The sequence below is a fragment of the Anthonomus grandis genome, unplaced genomic scaffold (genome assembly GCF_022605725.1).
Source record: "Anthonomus grandis grandis unplaced genomic scaffold, icAntGran1.3 ctg00001109.1, whole genome shotgun sequence".
Taxonomy (NCBI): domain Eukaryota; kingdom Metazoa; phylum Arthropoda; class Insecta; order Coleoptera; family Curculionidae; genus Anthonomus; species Anthonomus grandis.
The window spans coordinates 1-11781 of NW_026088674.1; the positions used below are offsets into that span (position 1 = coordinate 1).

Sequence of the window (11781 nt, forward strand, 5' to 3'; positions counted from 1 at the left end):
CGGCCCATTAAATAAAACAAAGCGATATTGCTTTTAACTCACAGGCGAAAGACATGTTAAGAAGAAGGGCCAAAGCAAGCGTTATGGTTTTAATGCTTGCTTTGGCGCTGCGGGCACGGTGCGTCCTCGGTACAGATATGTGTGCCCCGACCTTAAGTCTAATACTGCATTTCATTGGTTAGGATTTATCACGCGAGCTTCTATGTACCTTCCTACAAGTGATTTAGGTACGTGTATCAGTTATTAGTTGTTGTCGCTTCGTTACAATTGTTTGTGTTTTCACACATATTTGACAGTGGATAACATTGGTTATCCGCTCGACTAATAGTGCTATCAAATTGGATTTTGGTAAGTATTTTTTGTTTTTACTATTATCGCAGCTTGCATTGTCTAATTTCTTTTGAAATTGATACTTTTTTATGTAAAATATGTATATTATTTTCAGTGACAAAATGTAGGGTTATATACACGTTTTGCCAGTTAAATTCTATCAATTGAGTTTCAGTGTGTAAAACAGAGACAAACTGAGATTAGACAGAGAACGCATGCATGTAAACAAATACGATAGATGGCGGAGCAAAGTTCTATCTTGCTTTCTACAGTCTCCCGTCTCTGTTCCACGCATTGGCGCAAAAATTGGCCATTGTAATTTCTAACTGGCACAATGTGTATAATATTTTACTGTAAAAATTGTAAAAAATCTGTTTTTTTTTAGATTTTCGAAAATGTCACAACCAAAAAGATTAAGAGACGAACGTAGCAAAGATCCCATGAAATGGTTGCAATGGTATAATGAAATGGAGGAAGATGAAAGTGAACCGGAAGAAAACGAAAGCGAATCGGATAACGATTTTGTATATGAGAGCGAACATGATACAGATAGTGAACAGGGAGCTGACGAGGAAAGTCTGGACGATGAAGATGAAGGGATGCTGGATAATGATACATATCTTGCGAAGGATGGAATGACGAGGTGGAGAAAAGGTAATTTTCCTCTCAATGTTAGAACACGGGCTTGCAATATTATAACGCACTTGCCAGGTCCAAGAAAAGAAGCTCGCGAGTTGAAATCAGAAATTGATATTTACAATTTATTTTTGGACGAGGACATTATTGGGACCATTGTAGAATCAACAAATATTTATATCCAGAAAGTTCGTGCTAAATTTGGAAGGGAAAAAGATGCTAGGGAGACTGATGCCTTAGAGGCTCGAGCTTTTATCGGTTTGTTATACCTTATTGGATCTTTACGCTGTTCTAAAAAAAATTTCAGTAAATTATGGGACAATTCAAAAGGCAACAGTCTCGAATCATGTTATTTATGTATGTCGGAAAGGCGTTTTAGATTTCTTTTGAAATGTCTAAGGTTTGATGACATTCGGGATAGGGAGCAAAGAAAGGCCCTTGATAAACTAGCACCAGTTCAAAAAATTATGGAACTGTTCAATAAAAATTGTCAGAAGTATTTTTGTGCAAGTGAATATCTTACTGTCGACGAGCAGCTATTGTCATTTCGAGGAAGATGTTCATTTCGACAATATATCCCAAGTAAACCTGCCAAATATGGTTTGAAGGTTTTTGCGCTTGTCGACTCGAAAACAGCTTACAGGCTAAACTTAGAACCATATGTTGGCAAGCAGCCAGATAGGCTATGTAGCATTAGCAATGCGGCTGAAGATATCGTCCTTCGTTTAGTGGAACCAGTAAGAGGAACAAATAGGAACATTACTGGTGATAACTGGTTTTCTAGCCTTTCCTTAGCAAAAAAGCTACAAAGTGTAAACCTCACGTATGTTGGTACTATGCGTCAAAATAAGAGGGAAATACCCGAAGGCTTTTTACCAAACAAGAGCCGACAAATAAATTTGTCAATCTTTGGATTTCAGAAAGATTGTAGTCTGGTATCCTACTGCCCCAAAAAAGGTAAAGCAGTTCTAATATTATCTACAATGCATTTTGATGGAGCCATAGATGCTTCAACAGGCGAAGCACTTAAAGCCAAAAGCAACATGGTCACTTTTTATAATATGACAAAAGTTGGGGTACAAGACGATGGCCCATGGTACTGTTTTATGATTTTCTGAACATAGCGGCAATAAATTCGTTCTGTATCTATAGGCTCCATTGTGAAGCTTCAACAACAAATACTAAAAGAGCTGAATTTCTAGAAAAATCTAAGTTGGGCTCTAATAAAACCACAAATAGAACGGAGGGCGAGCATCGAAACCCTCCCAAGGGAGCTTCGCAGAAGAGCTAAGTTACTTGTTGGGATCCAGGAGGAGGCAGTGCAACAATTTGATAAAACCGGTTCACGAGGACGGTGCTATCAGTGTGGGAGGCAACGTAACAAAATGAGCAGAAAATGGTGTTACAAATGTAATAATTGGGCCTGTCTAGACCACCTTAAAAATATTTGTACCAGTTGCGTTGAGAATCAGTAAATACTTATATTTAGTACAGTACTTTTGGTTACTTATTTAGAATTAATTTTAGTTCTATTAAAATCAAAATCAGCGTATCAGGTTGATTCATTAGTTTATATTATCCAACATTATTATAAAATAAAACATTTTTCCACTTAACTTTTCGTTTGTAAATCATTTTTTGAAAAATAATAACTGGATGACAACTGTCATCCGCGCGACTAATGGAGGGTTAAAAAATTATAATAATAACTTTTCTTTTAATTGTATTATGGATAAATAAAGGGTTTTTTTGACATGGACCCTGGCGTGAATACCAATTTTAAACTTTTTATACTCTGATAATGGATACCGCTGTGCCGAAACATGTCGGGAATTATAAAAACTGAATTATGTTTAATAAATAAGTGGAAGAAGACTGTAAGATTTTCATTTATCATTATCTATTATTGATCAATATTATTATTTTCATTTCTTCATACTCGGGATTTATTAAAATATTATCAAATTTTAAAAAAAAATCTGATTTACCAAATGTACAGATTTACCATATTTGTTTGATGTGCAGATAGCCTTCCGGCTTTCTGCAATAAAAATGCGGTAAAATAGGTCATCAGATTAGCCTGAACAATAAATTTACAAATATCTTGATTTTTTTATCTCTAATAGAATTTTTTTCCTAAAAAATATCGCCATGATAAAATAATATTTTTGGCTGGCTCCATACTTCTCACAAAAATCTTGAAGAAAACAACATATTAACTCATATAGACAAAATTTAAAAAAATGTATTATAAACATAATAAGGGGTAAAATAAAGTAAAATAAAGAGATTAGATATAGAATTATAGTCTAGGATCTAAAACATTACTGAGGATTAAAAAATCCTTATGCCTATGCCAGTATTCGAACCTGATTTCGGCACAACTCGAACATTTGCCCACGGTGCCATCGAGGTAGGCATTTTTTAAATTTTCATTTTAATTAAAAATCGTTGAACTTTTTATTTTTTAAACAGATGGAATCTTTTATTGCTTTTTTTTGTGAAATCTAACTATGCCTACCACCTAACGTTTTGGCTTAAAAGTTATCACCAATATCTTTTTTATGAGAAGTATATCTATCGTACGTAAATATTAATGGCTTTTAATATCTTTAGTACTTCAGTTCATTTTTATCTTTTATTTTTTCATGTATGTTTTGATATTCGTTTTTTTTTATACATTCATAACAAAATAAAATTTAATTAAAAGCTTCTCTGAATAAACGCCATGTGAAAACTGTTTTATTGGCTTAACCTATTTTATTGGTTGTTCTAACTTACATATTTTAACATTGTTTAAAAAAAAAATCTTAAATATAAAAAAAATAATTCAGTGACACAAATATATTTCTGGCTAAGAAAATATAACCAATAGAAGATTTATTATCTCATTAATTAATTATAATATAAATTAAATCAAGTTAATTACCGAAGATTTTAAAAATATATCTTAAATACGAAGCAACAAAATTTTGATTTAATTACTTTAAGTCTTCCCTGTCTAAGATCCCTAGTATTAATCTTTCTTGCATTATTCCTTTTTTTATACTCTTTTTATTAGATACAATGTCATACTACCCAATAGTATAATTTTTTAAATACTATATTAGCAACCTGTTCTATTATGAATGAGTTCCTATATTGGAACACGTGGCTCAATGTGCCAAACACAAGGCCAAAAAACGAAAAAAAAAGAATGTAAATTGTACATTTCTTTAATTATAATTTTTCATAATTTGTATAAAGTTTAACCAGATTTATTATATTATTTTATTAATTCTTTAATACCATATTTATAATAAAACTTGACTACATGCTTGATACTTTATTAAATAATTAAGATAATCTAATATTTTAGCGATAGTAACATAACTGTAATATTTTTAGGTTATACTATTAATTCTATTGAATAATTTAATCAAAATTCAGCTGATATACATGCGAAACATATTGTTGCTAATATTTAAAACGTACATACCTGGCAATCTGATATTTTTAAATAATATTACTAATACCGACACAGAGATACTCGAGATAATATCTCGAACATATGAACCGCACTGACCCGTAAGTCCAAGGACAGTCAATAACAAATAAAATGCAATCAAATCATTCAGATAATTACATTTACATATCACACATAAGATAGTAAATGTTTACACGCTTATTCGCAAATGTTTCAATTTTTAGAATAAATGATAAGTATTTATCATTTAGCTGGCAAGATGCCTTTAAAAAAAAGTGAAACAATTTTTTAAAATAGTGGATTAAAGGAAAAAGAAAGCCGTAGAATTATGTAAATATTTTTATTCCAAGATAAAACTGTATCCGCAAGTACGGAAACCAATATAAAATAGAATTTAAAAAAAATTTTGTTAATCTGATATTAAATGAAAACATACCGGGTGGTGCGTCGCCGAGCGGAACATAGGAAATCCCAAGTAAATTTTAAGGAGGTCAATTATTGGCTTCCCTGTACATGTTACAGAAAAAATGTAAGATAACTTGTTGAAGAGACCAATCTGGCAAACCCTCGTGCAAAGTTTCAAAAAATTTTAATAAGCGAATCTTGAATTATTCAATTAAATGTAATTGCAAAATTACCAAATTTTCGGTTTAGGTAAAACCAGACACCAGCCATCAGCAAACAATTTGTTATAAGGCTTTGTCAAATCTGACATACAGCCGAATACGAAATATTTTTTTTAATAGTTAAAATGGACGGAATGGGCTTGGTGGGTAAATAAACTGAAAACATTTCAGATACTGCTCTAAAACTGTTTCCCGCATAATACCACTTAATTATGGCTATTTGTTCGTCGATTGAATAATTCATACTTGTTTTCAAATACCGACTATCACTGATTTATTGACACTTTTCCTCACGTCAGTGACAATATTCATTTTACTGGTGCCCGTTTGGTTTTACCTGAACCGAAAATTTGCTAATAATTACATTTAATTGAATAATTCAAGAATCGCTTATTAAAATTTTTTGAAACTTTGCACAAGGGTTTGCCAAATTGGTCTCTTCAAAAAGTTATATTACATTTTTTCTATAAAATGTACAGGGAAGTCAATAATTGACCCCCTTAAAATTTACCTGGGTTTTCCTATGTTCCGCTCTGCGACGCACCACCCGATATATGTACATACATTATAACAAGAATTCAAGCTTAAATGAAACTTTAAATTTAAGGTCTATATAAAATTAACTATACAGAACGTATGGTTAGTAACTTTTTTCTATACCTTGAAGAAAAAATATTATAATTTGGATTCAAAGTTGGAGCTCTTGTACTCTTTCAACATATTCCTGAGTTCTCTTCTTAAGATCTTGATCCCAGCTTGACTTTTCGGAATGAAATCCACAAAAATCACCCCTCCGCTTAGCCGCTTCTGAGGTGAGAGGTTATCTAGAAAAAAAACGATTTTCTTTGTAAACAATTTTGAGAAATTCGGTCAGTGACCTACTTAAAAAAAAAAGAAGTAGAAATAGTTCTGCTTAAAAAAGTAATTTATACTTTTTAAGAAAAAAACTATTTGTTAAGGAGTATTAAACACCAAAAGGTAGAAAAAATAGCATATTTAATAGTGGAGCTATTTTTTGAACTCCCTGTCAAACAAAATACTTCATGATTTTATTGATAAATATGAAAAACAATAAAATTCTGGCCACATGAAACTACACGTAAAGTTCTGCCTCCAAAACAAAATATTTATTGCCATTACCAGAAACATATTTCTTGACATCGTCCTCTGTTAAGTCTGCATCTCTCTTTACCACAAACGCCACGGGTCTTTCACCAACAAGCTCATCAGGAAGACCCACAACACCTGCATCACTGATTTTTGGATGATTTAGTAGGAGAGCTTCTAGTTCAGCTGGAGCAACCTTAAAAAATATATTTATTACTCAAAAATAGTAGTAAAGATTTTATTGGCCTTACTTGGTATCCTTTGTATTTAATAAGCTCTTTTAAACGATCTATAATGTAAAAATATCCTTGCTGATCATAGTATCCTAAGTCGCCACTTTTAAGCCAACCATCTGATGTAAAAGTTTCTTTTGTAGCTTCTGGGTTATTATAATAGTAAAGCATTTGATAAGGCCCCTACGAATATAGTCATATTACTACAGAGAAAATTCAGCATTTTTAATATAACATTACATAGTTATCGTTTCGAGTAAGCGACACGCGTGTATAATTATTCCGGTCTTTATTGGCATTTTTATTTTCACACAATACCTACAGTAGTGGCCAAAAGTAGATAGACAAATATTATTTTCATATAATTGTTTAAAGATTTACCCACAGGTCCCTTAGATTTTAAACTAGAAAATATTATAAGCACTAATATTAATAGTTATTTTTTTATAATGGGTGACTTTAACCTACCTAATTTAATATGGTCACAAAAACCGAATGTTAAGGATTTATTGCCTATCGACACCACTAATCCTTGCAGCAAAGCATTTTCTGATGCTTTTTACTTTAATAATCTAGAGCAATTTAATTACGTCTTTAATGCTCGTGATAAAATTCTGGATCTTATTATGTCTAATTCTACTAAGTTATTGTAAATAAAAGTATGGGTCCATTTGTGCCTGAAGATAGCCATCACATGTCTTTGGAAATAAATGTTAATTTAATATCGGAGAAAAACATTGTTAGTAATTCATATACCAAGTTAATATTTAATAATGCCAATTACGACACTATCAATGAAATTATTATTTCTACTCCTTGGGACAAATTATTTTCATCTAAAGATGTAAATATTAACATTGCATGTTTTTATACAGTTTTAGATAACATTGTTATTAACCACATCTCTAGAATTAAGATCAATAAGGGACAATACTCTCTATGGTTTTCTAAACACACAATCAATATAATTAAAAATAAATTAAAGGCACATAAAATGTGGAAACTGTACCGAAGACAATCTGATTACGACAACTTTTCAAATTTACGCAAAACAGTAAAGATTAATATACGAATGATTACAAAGATTATATTTATAAAATAGAAATAAAGATTGTCGAAGACGTTAAATATTTCTGGTCATTTTTTCACAACAAAAAACACACTAAAAGCTTACCAATAACAATGAAATGTAATGATCAGGAAGCTTCGAATTGTGTTGACATTAGTGAACTCTTTTCTAAGTATTTTAGTGAAGTATTTGAACCTTCTGATACACCAACTTTAATTGAGCCTAGTCAATGACCTGGCCCAGACGGATTTCCTCCATTTTTTTTGAAGTCCTGTCCTAGCTTGTGCCTTTGCATATTTTGTATAATCAATATTTATCCACCGGCATTTTTCCCAATATTTGCAAAACAACTCAAATTGTGCCAGTATTTAAATCTGCAGAAAAAACTTATGTACGGAATTACAGGCCTATCTGCCTACTTAGTGACTTTGGTAAACTTTTTAAATCCTTGTTGTTAAAACAATTATTCTTTAAGGTCAAAGAAGCTATTGATGTTAACTAACATGGCTTTTTCCAAAAAAGATCCGTAATAACCAACTTAATACCATTTATTTATCAGAGTACAAACGAAAGTATGGATAGGGTTCTTCCCAGGCTTTTGATAAGGTACATCATCCTACACTTTTAGTGTAGTTGGAAAATTTCGGTGTGCACCGAGCCCTACTTAAACTCATTAAAAGTTATCTAACGAATCGCTCTCAGTACGTTGTCCATAAATGGAGTAAAGTCTTCTTGTACAACCGTAACTTCAGGAGTACCGCAAGGTTCTCATTTGGGACCAATTTTGTTCTCAATCTTTTTAAATGACATTGGTCAATGTTTCTCTATCTGCAAATGTCTTGCTTATGCAGATGACCTAAAAATCTTTACACAACAATTAAGAAGGTATCAGATTTTCGTGCCCTGCAATCTGATCTTGCAAATTTTGAAAGGTACTGTACCTTAAATAAATTATTTATTAATCCAGAAAAATGTCATTCTATACTTTTTAGCAGAAAACCATCTCAGACACAAAACAAATGTGATGTCTATCTCGGGGGCACTATCTTGAAGTATGTAGAGTTTATTAAGGATTTAGGTGTGATGTTGGATTCCAGACTGCTCTTCGACGTTCATATAGAAAACATTGTTCAGAAAGCTCTAAAAAATCTCGGTTTTATATCTCAAATTACAAAGGGTTTAAGTAATCAAACATCATTAATATTATTATATAATGCATTCGTTAAACCTACTATAGAATATGCGACAGTGGCTTGGAATCCAATGTATCACAAATATATTGACAAATTGAAAGAGTACAATGCAAGTTTGTAAATATAGTAAATTTCCGCTTTAATAGACAAAAACATTTTTTTACTTATATATATGAAACCCTTAGAGAGTCGTAGAAACAATTTTGATTTAATATTCATTTATAAAATTAGTAATAATTCAATAGACTGCCCTTTCTGTCTGGAAAATTTCCAAAATATATCAACGTTAATCCTTATATTTTGCGTAATAGATCGCATCTCAAGATATTCTTCAAACTATTTGTCTTCATTGTTCAGATGCGCCCGTAGTTTTGATAATTTTCAAGAAACTAATTTGAATAATGATATAATTTGCTCCAGTATGGCTTCATTTAAGCGATACTTAAAGAAATTCTACCTAATTTAAATAAATATTGTCCTTTTTTTCCTATTGTCATTATTTATATGTATTATTATTGTTTACAAGAGATACTATTAAATAAGTAGTTAGGTTTATATTGCTTGGTTTATTTGTTAGGTTTGGTGAAAATGTAATGTTTGGCAAAGCGCTTACTTGTATTTAAATTCATAAGATACTTTGTGCTTTCCTGTTATTGAAATGCTTAGTCTATCTGTAGGAGAGCCTTGTACTTAAATAAATAACTCATTATTTCTGTACCTTCCAGCAGAGCTCTCCAACCTGATTTGGTCCCAACGATCTTCCGGTTTCTGGATCTCTAACTTTGCCAGATAAAAAAGATATCACTTTACCAGACGAACCTGGTCTTGAATCACCATAAGTTACGACTGTAACGGCTAGGGTCATTTCTGTAAGGCCATAGCCTTGACGCATCGATTTAATATTTAGTCTAAAAGAAATTTACCTAAATTACAAATCTGAAGAAAGAGTTACGTATATTGCAATTAAAAGAGAAGAACGAAGAAGGAGAAAAGTTAAATGATTTAAATAAGCTTATTGGTAACAAAAAAACTAAGTAACTAAAATAAATGAAGAATATCAGCAAAGAAGTGAATATTGGCAAAAGAGCTTTGAAAAATTCTATAGAAAAAAAAATTTGACAAAAAATTATTAACCAAAGCAGTAAAAGAGAGACAGTGAGAAAACTTTTGAAAGTTACACTTTGTTAGAAGTGTTCAAAGTTATTTTAGAAGATGACCTACCTATGCATCATTTTATAAGCATACAGAGCATACGCTAGTTGATTTAAAATCAAATTAAAGTGAACCTTAACATTGATAATTTTGGATGTATCAAAAGCTGACATTTTGAAAATACACTTTTTATGCTAAACCTTAGACTATTAATATATCAAAAACTAAATATATCTCACTTTTTTTTCAATTGCTCCTCAACGTCTCGACCCAATGGAGCCGCTCCACAAAATACATCTTTAAGACTACTTAAATCATATTGGTCTACAAGAGGTGAGTTGATAAAGAATAGAGCCAAAGGTGGAGCAATTCCTATGGAGTCAATCTTATAATCTTGGATTGACCTAAGGTAAACTTCGCCATCAAATTGCCTCATGCAGATAACGGTGTGTCCATTTAGCAGGCTACTAAAGGTGACATGCATACCATAACCGTGGAAGAAAGGCATTATTCCGAGAAGGAACTTGCTATTGGTGTTTTGGTACCGTGGGTCCCTAAAAGTATAAATCAACCAAATTAATTTAAAAGAGACAGCATTAGAACATTGTTATCTTACCTACTATGAGTTAATCTAAGACAAAGTGCCAAATGCGATATAGCTACACCCTTAGGAAGACCAGTAGTGCCAGAGGAGCACATTATCAAAGCCACCATCTTGTTGACATCACCTAACGTGGGACTAAATGTTCTTGGATCTACATTAACTCCTTGCAAGGTATTTTTGGAAAATTCATCAATAGTTTCGTACTCATTGGAAGCTGGAGTTTCATCTGATCTACTCTAAAAAGTAAACAATTAGGAAAGAAGAAATCTGTTTTCGATTTATTAAATGTTATTTTATAAATCTTACCAGTAAAATGATTCTTTCAATAAATCCCAACTTCTTTTTCAATATAATAAAATTATCAAGAGTGTCTTCGGAACAAAATATTACTTTGGGATAACTAATTTTTAAGACGTATTCTAGCTCATACTCTGTATACAAATGATTTAGTGGAGCCATAATGGTGCCATTAAAATAACTGGCAAAAACTGGAATAAAAAATTCCAGACAATTCTCGCTGGATATTGAAAAGACGTTGTGTTGCCCTTCATAACCGTGTCGTCTGAGTGCTTCAGCCAGGTCTACTGATTTTTGTAAGAGTTCCCTGTACAGGATCTGTTTTTGAGTAAATCCGTCTATCTAAGAGCAGACATTTAATAATATATGTTTTTAATAAAAAAGTTATAATAAAAAGTTACCAAAGCTACTGCTTCCGCGGGAACATTTAAAAGTTCATTTTGAATGAGCTTTCCAACGGGTAACTTAACCAGAGGTATTTCCGACTTCAGTCCATGAATTACGAAATTATCATCTTCCTGAATATTTGCCATTTTTTTTTAAGGAAAAGGCTAAAAAATAATAATGCTTAATTAAGAAAATTAAAATAATAGTGATTTTACAAAAAGCGTATCTGTTACGAATAGTGTATTCGTAAAAAAAAGCTTAAAAAATAAAGCTTCCCCTCAAGGTAATAATAATAATAATAATAATAATAATAATAATAATAATAATAATAATAATAATGTAGTTTTCAGTTTACAAATTACAAGAGAAAGAGAGAGCGAGAGAGAAGGAGAGAGATTAATTAAAATAAAACAGAAGATAAGTAAGATCAGATAGAAATGAGATAGCAAGGTGAGATAATGTGTAAATTAATGCTCTTCAACCAATTTTTAAACTTTCTTTTGAAGACTGGTATCGATGAAGACAAGTCCATTATTTTGTATTTATTATTTACAGAGGCAATTTGATAGGTAAATGACTTCTTAAATATTTCAGTTTTATGAGGTGGTGTAGTTAAACGGTTTAATTTTCGGATATTGATGTTATGAACATCGGTGCGATATTTAATTTCGGTGGAGATAT

The 11781-nt window shown here is 31.5% G+C and overlaps 2 protein-coding genes across 2 annotated transcripts; one reads left to right on the plus strand and one right to left on the minus strand.

Annotated features, from left to right (window-relative positions):
* The first annotated feature begins 251 nt into the window (after nt 1-251).
* LOC126750032 (piggyBac transposable element-derived protein 4-like) lies at nt 252-2582 on the plus strand. Its single transcript, XM_050459543.1, has 3 exons — nt 252-348; nt 446-645; nt 716-2582. Exons 2-3 carry the CDS (start codon nt 569-571, stop codon nt 2082-2084), a joined length of 1446 nt encoding a protein of 481 aa, XP_050315500.1. The 5' UTR covers nt 252-348; nt 446-568; the 3' UTR covers nt 2085-2582.
* A 2176-nt stretch (nt 2583-4758) lies between these two features.
* Nucleotides 4759-11282, minus strand: LOC126750031 (luciferin 4-monooxygenase-like). Its single transcript, XM_050459542.1, has 8 exons — nt 11115-11282; nt 10723-11055; nt 10429-10652; nt 10052-10366; nt 9379-9568; nt 6417-6581; nt 6199-6361; nt 4759-5882 (listed from the first exon to the last, which is right to left on the minus strand). The coding sequence occupies exons 1-8, from the start codon at nt 11244-11246 to the stop codon at nt 5734-5736; spliced, it is 1671 nt and encodes a 556-aa protein (XP_050315499.1). The 5' UTR covers nt 11247-11282; the 3' UTR covers nt 4759-5733.
* Between the last annotated feature and the right edge of the window lie 499 nt (nt 11283-11781).

Bases quoted from the DNA above. Each gene is read 5' to 3' on its own strand.
- LOC126750032 (XM_050459543.1), top strand. From the start codon at position 569: ATGGCGGAGCAAAGTTCTATCTTGCTTTCTACAGTCTCCCGTCTCTGT. The intron at 646-715 runs GTAATTTCTAAC...GTTTTTTTTTAG, and splicing joins TGGCGCAAAAATTGGCCATT to ATTTTCGAAAATGTCACAAC.
- LOC126750031 (XM_050459542.1), bottom strand. From the start codon at position 11,246: ATGGCAAATATTCAGGAAGATGATAATTTCGTAATTCATGGACTGAAG. The intron at 10,367-10,428 runs GTAAGATAACAA...TTATACTTTTAG, and splicing joins CTTAGATTAACTCATAGTAG to GGACCCACGGTACCAAAACA. The intron at 6,582-9,378 runs GTACAGAAATAA...CTATATTCGTAG, and splicing joins TTGGAGAGCTCTGCTGGAAG to GGGCCTTATCAAATGCTTTA.